General features: G+C 46.2%; 1 protein-coding gene across 1 annotated transcript in view; it reads left to right on the forward strand.

Moving 5' to 3' along the window:
• Positions 1–18,402, forward strand: part of PIWIL2 (piwi like RNA-mediated gene silencing 2) — a 49,618-nt gene that overhangs the window by 13,472 nt on the left and 17,744 nt on the right. Inside the window, exons 10-19 of the mRNA XM_004591371.2 lie at positions 1,540–1,728; positions 2,276–2,360; positions 3,042–3,131; positions 4,345–4,485; positions 6,818–6,931; positions 7,849–8,037; positions 9,871–9,972; positions 10,474–10,590; positions 11,815–11,903; positions 12,746–12,851. Of these exons, the coding sequence (XP_004591428.2) occupies positions 1,540–1,728; positions 2,276–2,360; positions 3,042–3,131; positions 4,345–4,485; positions 6,818–6,931; positions 7,849–8,037; positions 9,871–9,972; positions 10,474–10,590; positions 11,815–11,903; positions 12,746–12,851 (1,222 nt within the window). The remainder of the gene's footprint in view (positions 1–1,539; positions 1,729–2,275; positions 2,361–3,041; positions 3,132–4,344; positions 4,486–6,817; positions 6,932–7,848; positions 8,038–9,870; positions 9,973–10,473; positions 10,591–11,814; positions 11,904–12,745; positions 12,852–18,402) is intronic.

Here is an 18,402-nt window from a genome sequence, read left to right on the forward strand (position 1 = left end):
TTTTTAAGATTTATTTTATTTTTTTATTACAAAGTCAGATATACAGAGAGGAGGAGAGACCAAAGATCTTCTGTCTGATGATTCACTCCCCCAAGTGGCTGCCATGGCCAGAGCTGATCCGCTCTGAAACCAGGAGTCAGGAGTTTCTTTCTGAGTCTTCCCTGTGGGTGTAGGGTCCAAGGCTTTGGGCCATCCTCCACTGCTTTCCCAGGCCACAAGCAGGGAGCTGGATGGGAAACAGAACCCCTGGGATACGAACTGGCACCCATGTGGGATCCCGGTGGGTGCAAGGTGAGCCCTTGGCTGCTCCACTTCTGACCCAGCGCCTTTCTCATGCATATGCAAGAACAGCAGAGCATGTATCCTGCCTCGCACGTGGGCGTCCACGCGGCACTCCTGACTGCTGCCCTGTGCCTGGTGTGGTCATGGTCCAGTGGATCAGGGATCCGTCTCCCCCCTTGATCTGTAACACTGCCTTCCAAATGATTAAGTAAATAAATTTCTGTAAAGAAAAAGAAAACAATAATTAGAAAAAAGGCATTTCTTGAGAGAAAATGAGAATCGTCATAAGGGATATTAACTATAACTTAAACTGTTAGTATGAATTCTATACTGTTGGTTGCTTCTGACTTTCATAGTTAAGCATCTGTGTATTGTGGACCCACAGCAGTTTCACCTCTGTTCACCTGCTGTGACACGTGGGTCATGTTAGTCATTCTAACCCATTCACTTCACAATGTGAAATAGGCACACCCTGTACCTGGTTAGTATTACATAGAAGGATAAGGCGATATTTTCAGTCACCTAGTTATGTGTGGTACACATAATTCTAAGTGATTTAGGTAAAATTTATGTGAAAGTTCACAGGAGACCTGTGTGATGAAAAAGTGCGTGTGGGTTTGAAGTGTTTTGCACCAAAATAGACTTGTCTTGACTTCCCTGTTCTGTTTCCACTAACCTCCATGATTATCACCTTTACATCTGCATCTGGCCATGGTGGTGCCCACAGCCCTTCAGCCTGGCAGGTTCCTTCTGCAGTGGCCAGCTGCCCTGGCCCTTTCCTTGGCTCCCTGGGTGTGTGTGTGTGTGTGCGCGCGCTTGCTGAGCGCTGCTGTGCTGCCCGCTTACGGCACTGTTCCTGACCTTACCTGCGTGTGCGCCGTCTCATCCTTCACCTGTAGCATCTTACTAGTGGCTTCTGATAGGCCCATATTTGGTGCTTTGCCTGCAGGTAGGAAAGAGCAAATATAGTTGAGAGAATGTTTTATTGTGCCTTTTGTAGTCTGCATTCTAGTAACGATGGTGAAAGCAAGTAATTGTTAGAACACCTCTTTTTAAAGAAGCTTGTGACTCTTACGTGGGTGCTGCTTCTAATGATTTTTCTTCTGCACTGTTGCTGCTGATTATTTTCTGTTTGAAGAAAGTGAACACATGGCTAGAGCCTTCTGGAGCTGCTACCTGGCCGTGGTGATAGCCCTGCCTTACACATAGTGCTGTGTGTGTACCATGTGATCCAGAAGTCTTTCTTCTTTCTCAAAGGCACGCCATGTATCAGCAGAACAAGGAGAACTTCCAGGATGAGTGCAGTAAGCTTCTGGTTGGCAATATCGTTATCACCCGATACAACAATCGCACCTACCGCATCGACGATGTGGACTGGAATAAGACTCCAAAAGACAGCTTCACCATGTCTGACGGCAAGGAGGTCACGTTTCTGGAATACTACAGGTGGACAGAGACTCTGGGTTTGGGCCCAAGGGTGGGGGTAGAATGTCGTCTCCCAGCCTTCAGCAGGATGTTGGAGTTACCTGATATCTTGACATTTTCAAAATACTTGAATGAGTGATGTGCCTTAGATTAGATGAGTTTGTTTATGGGAATATATTATTCTCAGAAATTCCTTGAATGCTTTGGGAAGCTGCTATATAATTTTTTTCTCAGGGCTTTGAATTGTCTTTATGTTGCTGATTTTGTTAGATGTCTGGTTATAAGATGAGCTTTAATTCATTAATCATGGCTATCATTTTGCTTTTTTGTTCCCTAGGCTCTGCACCCTAATACACTTTTTCTTTGGCTTTGAGTCTTATTTCTCTTGTATGTAACCGACAGTGTAGTGTGAACCTGCTTTTTCCTCTTATAAATGAAGTCTTTGGCATAGATTCTAGACAAGGGCATTGTGCAGATGTATACTTCAGTCCTGGTTGTGAGCTCTGGACTGTGTTGCTGTGAGAGTGGTAACGCCGTTACTGAAATGTTTCCCTGCTTCCACCTTTAGCAAAAACTACGGGATCACCGTGAAGGAAGAGGACCAGCCGCTGCTGATTCACAGGCCCAGCGAGAGGCAGAACCACCATGGGATGGTGAGCAGACTGTCCGGCGTCCATGTCCGGTCCTGTGCGTCATTCTGTGGGTTGCTCTTGTAGCTTGCTCTCGCAGCTGTTGAGGGATGGGGTGGAGCACTGCTGACAGCGTGGTTGAGGGAAGCTGTGCACGGTTTGTGACGTGGATTCTCTCTTGAAGTCTCCACAAGGAGGAGCTAAATATCCAAGAGTGATTTTAGTTGAAGATGCGACTAGTTTCTTGTGATGCAAGGTGCAAACTTTGGGTTCACTAAGGAGAGGGTAGACGTTTCTTTTCACAGAGAGTTGGCCTGGAGGAAGGTCTCTTGCCTCCAGACTCCTGGAACTGCTCAGGCTGAAGAGAAGCCAAGGGCCGAGAGCTGGAAACACATAGTTTGATGGGATATATTGTTTTACCATTGTCTAGAGCCCCAGCAGAGACAGGGTTATTTTGTTTCTCTAGTTTTCATTTCCTTTGGACAGCTGCAGCATTTTCCCCTTTCCCTGATAAGGCAGGCTGTGTGTACTATGACTGAACGGAGAAAAGTACTAATCCCCTGTCCTTGTCTGGGGTCTCACATTCCTTGGTATCCAAAGGAGGTCACTACAGGACCAGCCCTGGACCATAGGGTATCTGTGGGTCAGGGAAGCCCTGTCCTATTCCCATTGCCTTATTTTCCCCCTGTGTTTTTTTCTCCAAAGCTCCTGAAAGGTGAAATCCTACTGCTGCCTGAGCTTTCCTTCATGACTGGAATCCCAGAGAAAATGAAGAAGGACTTCAGAGCTATGAAGGTCAGAGTTCCATTTGTTCCCACAAAGTGCCTTCTGGGTAACAGTCTGAGTTAGAAGCAGGCCGGGTTCTGGCCCTGACACTGGCTTGAGCTGTTGCCTGGGCAGATCCCTCCTCCCAGCTGCTAGCTTTCCTCTCTGTGAAACATGATCAGTGTCTCTTGCTGTACTCAGTGTGTCAGAGCCCATCACGGCCTCCTTTGAGGGACTCAGTTATCAGGTCAAAAGAAACCAGCAGCTCTGTCTTCATCCTCCCTGGTCAGATGACCATCTGGGAGGTTCTTTGCGAGTGCTGGATTATTGTAACTTCCTGTAAACCTCCAGCTGAATTCAAAGCGTGGAGGAGGTGATGCAGCAGAAAGTCACATGTCCGAAGACGTGGCTGGGGCCTGTCTGGTGGGCTTAGGCCCCACGGAAGCTCACTGCCAGCAGAGACTGGCGTGGCTTGCCCAGCAGTGTGGGTACCAGGCTTGCACACGCTCTCTTCCGCTGAGAGAGCTGCTCGTGCTCTGCTGCGTCGCTGTCAGCTCCTTGTCTGCCTGACATGTCGCGTCAGATTGTTGAACATCACGAAGTGAAGCTCAAAGTTCCCATAAAACGTTTATTTCCTTCGTGTTGACTCTGCCCCTCCTGCCTTGGCTGTGTGGGTCACAGTGCCTTCCTTATGACTCCCAGTTGCCTAATAATTTTATGGTCACGGTGCTATCCATGATAATGTAACCACCTGAACTTCCTGAACAGTGGCTTTGCAGTTTATTGGTCCTAGAACCACAGAGAACTCATGTGATCTAGACTCTTCATATACCTGTGAGATATTGCTCAGTTAAATATGGAGCAGGTCAAACACTGTGGCAAGTTCTGAGCAAAAAGTACCTATCTTGTGATGATACTGAGTGGCTAGTAAAGCATGACATAAAATATAAGAGTGATGATGGATTTCTGTATGTTTGCCTGGATGACTGGCATAAGGATGGCAGGGCCAGGATGGCACTTCAGGTCTCCCACTTGGGTGACAGGACCCCAGTGCCTTGAGACATCACTGCTGCCCCACTGTGGGAAGCTGGAGTCAGAAGGACAGGCACTCGGAGGCAGGACACAGCTGTCTTCACTGCCAGGCTGACTGGCCACTCCACGGCTCTGTCTTAGAGACATTGGGGTCCTCACACTGGACAGAGGGGTGCTTAAAATGAATCCTCGCCATTCTCTCTCTCTTCAGGATTTGACCCAGCAGATCAACCTGAGCCCGAAGCAGCACCATAATGCTCTAGAGTGCTTGCTCCAAAGAATTTCCAAGAATGAAATGGCCAACAGTGAGCTGACGCGCTGGGGGCTCTGTCTGCAGAAGGATGTGCATAAGGTAAGCTAGGTCACCTGGTGGCGTGGGAAACGGTGCTTGTCACCAGGGTCTTAGAGTTCAGTGACATAACGTGATAACTTGCTAACTTACCTTAATTTCAGAATTTTTGCCTTGTTTACATTCTGGCTTGCTTTCTGCTTTTCATTCCCAGTCAGGATACTTACATTTCCTTGACCTCATTTAATCTGATTTCCCAGGGAATGGAGCTATTAATTTCTGGACAGATAGCAAAAGGAATATTGACTTAATTTTCAGGGTCCAAACCCTACTTAATTTTTAAAATGTATTTTCTTTCTTTGAAAAGCAAAGCTAGAAACATGAGTTTCCATTACTGGTTCATCTCCCCAAATGGTTTCATTGGCAGTGGCTCAGCCAGGTCAAAGCCAGGAGCCTGGAATTCCATCTTGGGCTCCTATGTGGCAAGAAACTAAGCACTTGAGCCATCTTCCACCAGTTTGCCAGGTGTATTCGCAGAGAACAAGATTCCAGCCGGTGCTAATTTGGGATGCTGGTGTCACCGGCAGAGGCTTAATCCACAGGGCGGCAAGGCTGATCCCCTTTTTAAATTATTCTTAAGACATCGGATGTCTTTCTCTCGCTTGCGTGCTCTCTCTTTTAGATATTTTTATTTGAAAGTCAGATTTACAGAGAAAAGGCGAGACAGAAAGAACTTCCACCCACTTGTTTGCTTCCCAAGGTCAGAGCTGAGCCAATCCAAAGCCAGGATCCAGGAGTTTCTTCTGGGTCTCCCACATGAGTGCAGGGTCACAAAACTTTGAGCTGTCCTCTACTGCTTTTCCAGGAAACAAGCAGGGAGCTGAATGGAAAGTGGAGCGGCCAGGACACAAAGTGGCACCCATGTGGGATGCCAATGCATGCCATGCAAGGACTTTAGCCACTAGGCTGCTGCACCAGGCCCGTATCTTTTCTTTTCTTTTGTTTTTTTTTAGACTTTATTGTGGACTTTTATTGCTCAGAAGGTTCAGTTCACAGTAATCAGGCAGACCTATGGGGTGCTGCCTGATGATCCTACGTAAAATTTGTAGCCAGACCTCTTCTTACCCTGTGAAAATTAAAAAAAAAATGTTTATGAGATATTTATAAGGTGAGGAAATGACAGACAAATTCAGGCATACAGAGTGAGCGGGGAGGGGAAGGTGAAATAGAGACCTCTCCCCATTTGACCTCTAGCTCGCTTTCCATGAGTCTGGGAATGGGAGTGATCACAAATTAAGCCGTCGTATTGTTTTTAGAGCTATAGATCTGATGGATACATTTTTTTCTATTTTAGTTTTTCATAGTTATGACATGGCTTTTTTTCTGGTGTGAACAGTAATCAATGGTTAGCTTTATTAAGAAATGTTGTACTTAGTTTTCTACCTTTACTTTTGTCCTTAACATAGTGTTTGGAGGATAGGAAAGGGTTTGCACTAACACTGAAGATGCTGGTTGGCATGCTCACATGCCGTATTAGGGTCAGTGGGTTTGTGTCTGGGATCTCTTCTGGGCTCTGCCTTCCTGGTAATGTCCACCCTTGGGGGCATCAGGTGCTAGCTCAGGTGGTCCCCTTGAAACCATATAAGAGAGCTTGGATTGAGTTTCTGTCTCCTGCCTTTGACATGGCCCAGTACCAGCTGTCGGGGGCGTTTGGAGAGTGAACCATAATTGGGAGTTCATTTTTCCTCCCTTTCATGTCTGTCAAATACATTTTCTAAATGTAGCATTAATTTTTTTTGAGTCAGCATTCGACATGCAATTAAGATTTCAGTTGGGATGTCTATCCCCCAACTCAGGTAATTTGGGCAACCCTTGTTCCTCTGCTTTAGCTCCAGCTTCCTGCTGCTGCAGACCCTGGAGGAAGCAGGTGATGGCTCAGGCGGTTGGTCCCTGCCACCTTTTTGGGAGACTTGGATGGCGTTCTTGGCTTAGGCTTATTTTAAAGGTGGCAGTTGAGCACTTGCCAGGTGAACCAACAGATGGAAGATCTTTGACCTTACAGAAAAGTAAAAATAAATATGTATTTAAGAACTGGCCAAAGATTATTTTTCTCCATTCCCTGGTGCTAAGGAGACTGTTTTGGAGTTGTTTCTTGTGATGCCATGTTGGAAGCGTGGATGAAAGAGCAGTACCTGGTAGATCTTACCTGTGTGATCCAGATTTTTATTGACATGGACTCTACTGCTAGGAGTCTCATCTTCCTGCTATTCTGAAAAGCTTTAATAGGTAGGATTTGTGTTAGGGCTTACCAGACCTCACAGAGAACAGAAACACTGTTTTACTAAATAGTAATTTGTGGGTGACTCATGTCATAGCTATTTTATGTTCTATTTAGATTGAAGGACGTGTTTTACCAATGGAAAGAATTAACCTAAGAAACACTTCATTTATCACATCTCAGGATCTAAACTGGGTTAAGGAAGTAACCAGAGACCTTTCCATCTTGACTGTAAGTACTTCAAGTAGTACAGAGGACCAGTGTTCTAAAAAATGTGAAAATTAGGGAGTTGAACTGATGGAGTTACTGATCTGAATTACCTGCTAAGCAGAGCAGTTGATGAGTAGTTTGCCTGTCCCCAAACTTAGGAAGTGTCAGCAAGTTGCTATGGAAATTCCTGAAGTGCCAGCCTATTAATATTTTTTTCCTCCTCTTCACCAAAGAGTTTCTGGAGAGTGATTTTATCCATGAAAGAAGTCAAATTTGATTAAAACGGTGCCCCACAAAGGCAACTACTATATTAGCTATTTGCATTGAAGAATAAAAGGTATATAGTGGTTTCTGAATGTTTTTGGTTAGCCTAGTGTTTGTGGCCATGTGCAGCCTAACTTTCCTGAAGTTTATATTGAAATACGATACAGGCAAGGTGCACTTAAAAGTGTTAAACTTGATGAATTTTCACAGATTTGTGTAATCAGGAACAAGGTTTAAGAAACAACCTGCCCAGCCCCACGGGCTTTCCCCTTGATGCCTCCGTAGGGAGTGGGTTACTCCCTGTCTCTCAGCACGCACACTCTAACCTCTACTGACTTCTGACGGCAGAGGTGTTTTCAATGACTGTTGTATGTTGTATATTCGTGGAGTCACACAGTGCACTTTTGGTCTGGCTTCCCTCTTCTGCAGCCTTGTATTGGTGACTGTCGTCCATACTGTTGGCCATGGTTGTAGAACTTCCTTTCTCAGTTTCTATATTGTATTTCATATGTTGCAGCATGCTTATCACCTTTGTCCCTGTTAATAACAGGAGTCAGATAAGCTGAGGGTGTGAAGAGCAATTTATTCCTTAGGAAAAAAAAATCTTCTAAGTGCAAAGTTAGAATGTCTTTAGTTGCAAAAAGTACTAAAAACTAGCCTGTGGTTGTTCCTAGATCCCCATGCATTTCTGGGCACTTTTTTACCCAAAGAGAGCAACGGATCAGGCACGAGAACTGGTTAACATGTTGGAGAAGATAGCCGGCCCTATTGGCATGCGCATGAGCCCCCCAGCCTGGGTTGAGCTGAAGGATGACCGCATAGAGACCTATATCAGAACCATTCAGTCCATGCTGGGAGTTGAGGTAACTAACTAATTTGAATCAATGTGTAGTATCTCTGTTGTAAAATGCTTGAATGTCTGATTTTAAATTACTTGAGTATCAATCTGTTGACATATAGGAGCCTCTGTGTTACCCATGTACACGTGAAATACTGAACTGAGAAAGTATTCTCACGTTCCTTGGTTTGCCTGATTCTCTGTTGGTTGGTGTTCTCTCTCTCTCTCTCTCGGACTGTTTTTGTCACGTACTTGACTATGAGAAGAGGTTCATTATCTATCGAACATGTTGTACTCAGGAAAGCAGCTACTTGGACCAGGTGCCAGCCTGCACGATTCAGCCCTGAGCTGTCATGGTTTGGTCTGACTCAAGAGACCAGCTGCTTTGGTGATACCCTTGGCAGGTGGCCCATCAGTTGGGGCCTGAGTCTGAGCAGGTCACAGCACCCACAGCTCAGTAGCTTATCTGGTAGTAAATAAGAGTAAGATTAGGGATAGAGCAAAGGCAGATGGAAGGTTTGGGAGGCGTAGCTCGCCTTTGAATTGCAGACTTTGGTGGAGAGAATTGTTCTGGGACGACCAGTGTGCACGCTCTGTTTGATCCATCCCTCTGGGTCTGTCATTTGTAGCAACAGTGTTGAATGCTGCCTTTCTAGGTTCCTCCTGATCGCTCAGCTACCCTGCCTCATGGCACCCCTCAAGCCTGTTTGTTGATATTCTTGGCTACATCCACTCCCTTCATTCGCAGCTTCTCATGTCTCATTTATCATGAGAACACGCAGCCAGCAGTTTCCACTCATGATTGAACATTCATAGCGTGCCCAGCCTCATCTCGTGTTGGGCTGGTATTTCTCTGCCATCTTCAGGACACTCTGTGTGGTTACTGTTCTGTTTACGAGTGATCGCATACACAGATGTCTACATCAGATAGAGAAGTAACGTAACTGGATGAAGTGGGACTAGAGGGGGTTACTATAGTGAATTAACAATCCTGTGATCCAGAGAGAGAAGTAGTATTGCCAAATTGACTTTTGTTTTGGAAAGGAATCCAAAAATCTGGGTTTTCCTATGTGTACATCACTGTATGCTCAAGTATTTATTTAAACAGACAAATTAGTTATCTTTATAGGGAATTAAAAAAAAAGATAAATCTGTTTGCTGTGTTCAGCCCATCAATTCCCAATGTATGTCATGGCCACGTGACTGATAGAATTGCTGGGACATGTGTCCTCTGAGAAGCCTTACCTGACAAGCCAGTCTTGAGTTGAAGCCATGTACTGCTGACCTCTGATTTACAGCATTTTCCAGCACAGAGGGTTGGCAGTCTTATTCAACTTGAGTTCTCCTTTTTTTTTTGTTCAGACTTTGGGAGGTCCTGTGTCTCAGATGTCCTGAACACTGAAGCTGCTAGCTGTAATGTCACTCTCTAGTTAGAGAGGTAGGGGCCGTTGTTTAAGGACCCTGCAGGAGCTTCCCTCACCCTGTGCCACCTGCTGCTGCTGTATCCCATTTTGTCTCAAGCTTCTGTGGAACAAATGCTAGAGGCTGCCTACTTTCACCACTTTGGAGGGAGCTGAAAGTGAGCAATGTAGCCCTATGTGCCTTGAAACCTCTTCCTTCTCCAGACATCCAGTCTCCTGGTGGAGACATTTTCAGTATGCTACTACATTGCCTGTTCATGCAGAGCAGCCCTGAGCCAAACACATGCTACTTCTGGTTCAGTGTTCGCCATCTTTGTTTGAGTTCCCTGTCTCCGTTAAAAGGCTCGTGGCCTTGCAGGTTCCGACTGCCTTGACTCGGTGGCCATGCCAGTCTGAGTGTTCCAAAGCCTGACTTGCTTCCTCTTGCTTTTACCCAGGGGAAGATCCAGATGGTTGTCTGCATCATCATGGGAACCCGGGATGACCTCTACGGGGCCATCAAGAAGCTGTGCTGCGTGCAGTCCCCGGTGCCCTCCCAGGTGAGTGGGCCTTGGGAAGGAGACACGCGTATGTGCCACAACCTGAAGTAGCTGTGAGAAGCCAGGGTACGGCGAGCCTGCCGGAGAACAGTGGATGTGCTGAGAGTAACCTGGGGAATGGCGGATAGCCAGCCCTTCCTAAGTGCTGCCTAGGCGCCCCCAGGACTGACCTGCTTGCTGGGAGGGTCAGACATGGGGTGGTTCCCTGTGAGTGGGTTCTGAGAGCACACTCCTTTGCTCCGAATGGGGAAAGCTGATTTTCCTATGGGACTGAGAATTGCATGCCGTAGGAGACCCTGGGGAAAGCTTTTGTTGGTTGGCTGTCTTGTTTGCTTTGGCATATGCACAGGCATGACTGGCAACGCCAGAATTGGAGTGATTAGCTCTTGTCTGCTGGCCTGCATTTCTGAAGTACGGTATGTGCTTGAGACTTAGCATCCTTTTCTGAGGAATGACTCATGCCTTGCGTTTCCCCACATTTTGTGATCCCTTCACTTGTAGGTCATCAACGTCCGGACCATTGGGCAGCCCACCAGGCTTCGGAGCGTGGCCCAGAAAATCTTGCTTCAGATAAACTGTAAACTGGGCGGTGAGCTCTGGGGAGTGGATATTCCTCTGGTGAGTGATGCTGCCGTGTCCTCACTCACCTTGTTCTCTGGAGAGAGCCGCCTGCCCGTTCCCTGATCTTCCTCCTCTAGTCCCCCTGAGTGCCTGTCGAAGTATTTACTCTGTAGTCTCAGTGGTTCCCTGCCGGTTGTCCAAGCCCAGCGACTAAAAATAGTTTTTACGTTTCTAAATGCTGAAAACAATAGAAATAAGACCAGTTGTTCATGACACATGACAACTATGTGAAACTAAGCTTTTAGTGTATTCCAGTGTCATTTAACACAGTTTATTTGGTTTATAGCCATCCTTGTTTTTGTACTGTGCTTACTTTTGAGGGGGGAAGATGGAACCCCTGAGCTTTTAAATCTGTATCCTGAAAAATGTGGAACCTACTCAGTTTATATAAATTAAAAATAAGAGTGTAAAATATCCAGTTCCATTAAAAAGAATCCTCATCATAAGAAAAGGCCAGATTGAGGAGCTCCTAGAGATCTGAAGACTCACAGAGCCTAGAAGGTCCCTGTGTGATCCTTTTCACAAAAAATGTGAGATGACCTCTAATGTAGAACTCTATCTCACCATGTTTATGGTTTTTTTTAATATTTATTTTCATTGGAAAGTCACATTTACAGAGAGGAGGAGAGACAGAGAAAAAAAAATCTTTTATCTATTGGCTCACTCTGCAGTGACCAGAGCTGAGCCAATCCAAAGCTGGCAACCAGGCCTTCTTCCAGGTCTCCTGTGTGCGTGCAGGGTTCCAAGGCTTTGGGCTGTTCTCTACTGTCTTCCCAGACCACAGCAGGGAGCTGAAAGGGAAGTTGAGCAGCTGGGATGTGAACCAGTGCCCATATGTGATCCCAGCACTCGTAAGGTGAAGGACTTAGCCACTAAGCCATTGTGCCAGGCCCCAGCATGTTTAATAGTTGTCAAATCAGGCTGACATCATGGGACAGTAGGTTAAGCTGCCACCTGTGACTCTTGGCATCCCATATAGGCACCAGTACAACTTAGGACTGCTCTGTCGCTTTTCTCTGTAACTCTGCCTTTCAGCAACAACAGCAAAAAAAGTCTTAAAGAAAAATAACCTGTCAAATTGATGGTCGTCTTTCTCTTTGTTTCCAGAATTAATGTTTGCATGTAAACAGTCGGGGCCGTTCACTCTGTGCTCCAGCTAACGAGTAACACAGAGCATAGAGTGCGTGGGTTTGGCATTTACTTTCTTCTCTTCTCCCCCAGAAACAGCTGATGGTGATTGGCATGGATGTTTACCATGACCCCAGCAGAGGCATGCGCTCCGTGGTCGGCTTCGTGGCAAGCATCAACCTGTATGTGCCACTCCTACTTGCATTGCGCTCACTTGCATGTTCTGGTGCTAATCTTACTGTAAGCCCTGAAAAGATTTTCAAGTATAATGGGTCGTAGGCTGCCATGTTCCTCTTCTTATGGTGCTTGTTGAAGCAGCCGGTTGACCAGGTTGTCTGGGAAGCTCCCAGCGTGGAGCTGCCTCTTTCAAGGATGGGGCTGTCCCACACAGTTGGTTCCCTCCTGCCCCTAGAAATGAGGGTTTTTGGTTGGTTGTCTGGGATTATAAAATAAGACATTCTCATTCCAGTTACCTGTGGAGATTTATAAAGTTTTGTATTACCCATCTTTTGCCAACTAGCACCGAGACATTAATGTGTATATATTTAAGATTCCCTTCTATGTATATGCATTAATGCATTTATTTGTATGCGTTTTGTATGTAAATGGGACTACTATACGTGTTGTTCCCCAGCTTGCTTTATGTGGACACCTGCTTGTATCACTGTGAGTAAATCTCCGTCAGTCCCTTCTCAGCAGCCGCACAGAATTTGTTGTGTGCTATGTCCCCTGACTGGTCCTCTGTTGGTGGCTGCAATGCTAGGTTTTTGATCAGATGTGGTTTTATTATAAATGCCTGCGATTGTATGTATGTTTTTGCATTCTAGAACACGGGGTAAGGATATCTTACATCACTGTGTGTTTTTCATGCAGCATAAACTCTTGTTGTATATTTGTTGGTAGATTGACTGATAGAGACATGCAGACCACAGGGCGCTCCCCGTGACTGCTCCTTCATCTTTGTCTCTCTCCCTTCCTCCCCCTCTCTCCCTCTCTCCCACCCCCTGCCCCGGGCCTGCCCCAGCACTCTCACTAAGTGGTACTCGCGAGTGGTGTTCCAGATGCCACATCAGGAGATCGTGGATAGCCTGAAGCTGTGCCTGGTGGGCTCTTTGAAAAAGTTCTATGAGGTGAGGAGAACCAAAGTTCTGTTTCTGGGTTCTGCAGGCCTACGTGGGTGAATGCTTCGGAGCAGGATCCTGAATCCAAGGTGAGTGTCTGCAGCCTCCCTGTGGCCAGCAGCTCAGAGCTCCTACCGTTGGGCCTCCGCTCGTCCAGATCGGCTCCAAGAGCTAAATGCTCTGGCTTGGTAGTCAGTTGGATGACTGCAGATGCAATCTTTATCCCCTTATCAAGGGAGTTAGGGATAAATTTCAGCAATTAAAGAAGCTTATGAATTTACTCAGCTTTTTATGACTGTCATTAGGCTCTGGCTCTTTTCATTTTAGTTTGCGACAAATGCCTCCGTGTCGGTCACCCCGTAGAACTCCTAAGAATGTGAACCCTGGAGAATTACTGTCATTAGTCTGATAGTAGGTTTGGAACAGTGAGCAAGCAAGGCATTAATTTTTGTCTTGGCCAGTATATCAAAGGAAGGTCTGATAGTGGGTTTCATTTCTCAGGGTCAAGGTTAGCGCTCTGTACTGAGGTTAAACAGTATGAAACATATAATTTAATGTAATTGAAGTTAGTCCCTAGAACACTACCACCTTGTCTTTTTATACTTCTCAAAGTGTCCACATAGTTTGATACTGTTGGTGTTAGAGGATTCATAAAGTAAGAAAAATATGGGAGATTTTTCTTTGCAAGGGGACATGGGCTATGCTGCTTTGTCACCAAGTTCTTGCAGATCGTCTCTGTTTTCCTTTGAGATTCTGTGTGATCCAGATGACTTAAGAGAAACCTTTCCCGTTGTCCTCCCCCCCCCATCCCTTAGCTGGAATTGTTGCTCTGTGCCCTCCTCTGGCCCTTGGTGTTCCGTGTAGTGCTTCCCACCGCCTGCCTATGGCAGTTACTTGTATCTTTATTTGTTTTTCCCACTGAGTTGCAGGCTATGATGACTGTAGAACACATCAGCCTGAAAGTTAGTGGCCTGCGGTGAGCTGGGAGGATATTTGTGGCCAGGACTTTGGACAGCACGCAGTGGGCTCCAGTTCTGCAAGGGGGCCTCAACCTGTGGTCTCCCCACATGACAGTCTGGGCTCCCTCAGCTGTATGGCAGCAGGGATCCAAGTGTGAACACTCCACGAGACCGAGAGTCAGGTGGAAGGCTGATGCTCTCTCTGCCACAGCCTTAAAGGCAATGTAGAATCTCTTCTATTTTCTGTTTGTTGACAAATATGCCGAGTCCCAGCTAGGTTGAAGAAAGTTCTAGAAGAACATGAGTGACTGGAGCTACTGCCATGGCAATTTCCAGAAGGCATACTCTGCCACAAGCTTTGGAGCTTTCTTGGTTTTCTGTCCGTTACAGTGGCTTGCACCCAGCTGCTTCCTGGTGACGCTCCTTGTGGTGTATTACATAGAATTTCTAGTGTCACAGACTTGAGTTAAATACCAGTTCTGTTTTTATTTTTTCGTTTTAAACGTTCGCTATGAACTTTGGTGCTATTCATTAAACTCCCCTGATCCAGGTCAAAGAGAAAATATACTTAGATTTATTCTGAGTCTGGCAAAAAGCTAGTATACCTCGATATCCTGTGGATCAACAGGCTTCGTTTCAGTCAAATCCTTCCTAGGTTCTCCCTTCCACGCTGCCTTTGGCCACTTAGCCAGCTGGTCTGCACTAGTGCCCTTAGCAAGACAGGTCTTTAAAGTGTTCCATCACGTCTCTTCTGGAGCCTGTCCCATCCCGTGTGGTCTCGTAGCATATCGTATACCCTTGTTGAAGGTTCTGGCTCCTCCAGACTGCGTGCTGATCTTCCCCAGAGGCTGAGGGGCAACCCTGGAAGTTCTGCTACCTCCGATAGTTCTCTTCTTCTGGGTTTTCATTTCCATTTAGATCATTGCTTGCTCGTCTGGGTGCATCTTCTTCGTTCTGTGTCTGTGATTCGCCCCCTCAATTCATGTCAAATAATTCATGTTAAATACTAAAAGGCACCTAAATATGTTTATCACTTCCTTAAGTAGATGACTTTCCTGTTTTCCCTTTTCTGTATGGAGATTTTCTTTGGCAAACAAAAAGATTTATTTATATTGCAAAGGCAGATATACAGAGAGAGAGACAGAGAGGAAGATCTTCTGTCCGTTGATTTACTCCCAAGCAGCTGCACAGGCTAGAGCTGAGACAGTCCAAAGCCAGGAGCCAGGAGCTTCTTCTGGGTCTCCTACGCGGGTGCAGGATGCCAAGGCCTTGGGCTGTCCCTGACTGCTTTCCAAGGCACAAGCAGGGAGCTGAGTGAAAAGTGGGGCTGCCAGGATTAGAACCAGCACCCATATGGGATCCTGGTGCGTTCAAAGTGAGGACTTTAGGTGCTTGGCTACCGCACTGGGCCCAACCACATTTTTAAAAGCATCTTATGGGTGGGCATTTACCCTAGCAGTTCAAGTGCCCATGGCCCGTATCAGGAGTGCCTGAGTTTGAACCCCAGCTTCAGTTCCTTCACAAGCCCATTCCTAGTATCTCAATCCATGTTGACACATTCAACAGTTATTTTTCTGTTATGATCTTACCCATACCAATCACAAGTTCTAGCTTCCTACAAATGCAGTTCTTGGGAGGTGTTGGTAATGGCTGGAGTCGTTGGGTTTCTGTCATCCATGTGGAAGAACTGAATTGAGTTCCTGGCTTTGAGCTTGGCCCTGGTCGACACCAGCCATTGTGGTGGGCATTGGGTTGTGAACCAGCAGTGCAAGCTCTGTCAAAATACATGTATGTCTTGGAGTAGAGAACCTGGGCTCATCAAAGGAGTTGGGGATAAATTTCAGCTTGCATGCTTCTCTGGCTCCAGGCTCCAAGTTTCTGTGGGCTCTAGAACATTGCAAAAGTGATGACTACCACATGGAATCCAGATTGGGTTCTTGGCGACTGGCTTCAGCCTGGTCCAGCCCCAGTCACGTGGGTACTTGGGGAATAAACCAGCAGGTGGGAGCCCATTCTTGCTCCTCTGTGTACTCTGTCTGCCTCTGAAATTAAGAACAAAGCAAAGCATACCTCAAGTTGTGATTATTCTCAAATCTAAGAGCCAGACTCCTAGATCATCCTGTGTCAGGTTGAATATACAAATGTTGCTTTCCTGGCAGTGTTTTTCAAGTACACAGTTAATATTTATTCATTAAATAGCTCCTCAGTAATTATTAGGTGCTGGACACTGTTCTAGGCACTGGAGAAACAGCGATGACGTGAACAGATGAGGCCGAGCCTTCACAGGGCTCACATTCTAGCAGCGATTGCTTTGTCTGTATAATACACGATGGAGTCTGTGTTATAGGTTTAAAAATGAGTGTAGGTTTATTTTTAAATGTTTGCATATTTTATTTGAAGGAATGATAGAGAAGGAGTAGGAGAGACAGATCTTCTGTCTGCTGGTTCACTCCCCCAAGCATTCAACAGAAGCAGGGCTTGGCTGGAGTGAAGCTAGGAGCCTAGACCACTTTCTCAGTCTCCCACATGGGTGGCAGGGACCCAAATACTTGAGCCATCGTCTGATGCCTTCTAGGCTATGTTTTAGCAGAAAAGTGGATCAGAAGCAGATTAGCTGATTCTCAAATCCTGTACTTCAGTGTGGGATCTAGGTGTCCCAAGCAATGACTTCATTGCTGTGCCAAATGCCTGCCCTGAGTGTAGCTTTTGACATGTTGCTTGGAATGCTTAAAAAGTGATACAAAGGGCTCAGGCAATGGCTCAGTGATTAAATCCTCCCTCTGCATTCTCTGGGATTCCATATGGGTACCAGTTCACGTCCAGTTGCTCCTCTTCCCATCCAGCTCCCTACTTGGGGCCTGGAAAAGCAGCAAAGAATGACCCAAAGCCTTGGCACCCTGCACCCACGTGGGAGACCCAGAAGAAGCTCCTGGCTCCTAGCTTGGGATCGGCTCAGTTCTGGACATTGTGGAGTGAGCCTTTTGGAGAATGAACCAGCAGATGAAAGATCTGTCTCCTTCTCTCAATAAATCTGATTTGCCTTTCCAATAAAAATATTTTTTGAAGTAATACAGTAATGTAAAATGACTGGGTGTTGCTCCGGGTTAGAGCTACATGTTTTATGATATTTGACCTGAGACTTGAGTGTCAAGGAGGAGCAGCTCTATCATGGTAGACAACTAGGCAAATGGAATGGCTGGATGTTCATGGCTTAAATGTAAGCGTAAGCTTGGTGCTGTGGTGTGTTTATGGACGGAACAAGTTCCAGAGACTGGAACGGCAAGAAGCGTTCAGATCGTTTTCCTCTCTAAGTTAGATTTGTACTGTTTTTGAGTTGAGGTGAAAGAAAGTAGCCTAGGTTAGAGGTGACACAGACGCTGCCTCGAGGTCGGCCGTTTGGGTGGAGGTGCCAACCCTTCCCGAGGGCATAGATGTGAGTGCAAGAAGAATGCAAGAGGCAAGAACAATAATTTAACAAACTCAGTTATTAAAGCCACTTTCTTAGAAAAGGGAAAGTTGAGTTTGTTTTGCTTTTGTTGTATTTGATATGCTTGTTCAGCATCTCTGCGGAGCTGTGAGGTGGGATGGTGTGGGATTCTGGGAGGAGGTAAGAATTGGGAGCCACCTGCAATTAGATGACACAGCCATCACCCAGAGAGACAGTTAGACCAGGAATAACACGCCAGACCTGGGATTCAAATAGTGATTTAGACGTCATACAGGTAAGAGGTCAGTGAGGAAAATGAAAACCAAGGAGATGTCACAGAAACCTATTGAAGAATGCATCGTGAAAGGGAGAGGGTGACGGTTCCTACGGATACTTCTGGTTAGTGTGGATAAGGCCATAGCAGAAATACAGCTGTTGGATGTGTCAACACGAGTGAGCTACTAGGAATGGGATCCTGATGGTAATGAGTTATAAGAAGTTAAGAGCATGTGGCAATACATTTTTTGTCCTTTGAAAAATACCTTTTTTTCATCAGAAGTTTGTGTGTGTGTGTGTGTGTGTGTGTGTGTGTGTGTGATGGTACAGAGGGGAAAAAAAGCAAACCCACTTGTGCAGATCACAACCGATCACTTCTGACACCAGATGTGTGGCTTCTCGCCACACAGCAAGCGTGTCGCAGTCACCAGCTGTATGGCCTCCAATTCAGTTCTGACACTGTCTGCCAGAGATGGCTTCGGGCCTCCCAGCTGGAGGACTCGGGTTCCAAAGTTTACCCTTCCCTTCTTTCAGATGCCAGGTGTTCTCTGTGCTTCTGACAAGCCTGCTGTAAGTCAAGGAAGGTTTCTGTAGCCCCTTCTTTGGGATGGATTAATTTTCTTGAGTGTTCCACAGAGCTAAAGGAAACACATTTTATAGGATACTACAAAGGAGAGAGATGCAGAAATGCACAGGGCAAGTTGTGGGCTTCACTACCCTCTCCAGCAACTTCTGCATTTTGAGTTACAGAGAAGCTCTCTAAGTCTGAATGCCTGGTACCCGCTGTGCACGAGCAGGGAGCTGGGCTAGAAGCAATATGGGATGTAGGTGACACCGGTGACCCTCTGCGTGTGGGATAGTTCCTACTTCTGATACCCGCTGCAAGTCAGGGCATGGA

This window comes from Ochotona princeps, chromosome 32 (genome assembly GCF_030435755.1).
Source record: "Ochotona princeps isolate mOchPri1 chromosome 32, mOchPri1.hap1, whole genome shotgun sequence".
Lineage (NCBI taxonomy): Eukaryota > Metazoa > Chordata > Mammalia > Lagomorpha > Ochotonidae > Ochotona > Ochotona princeps.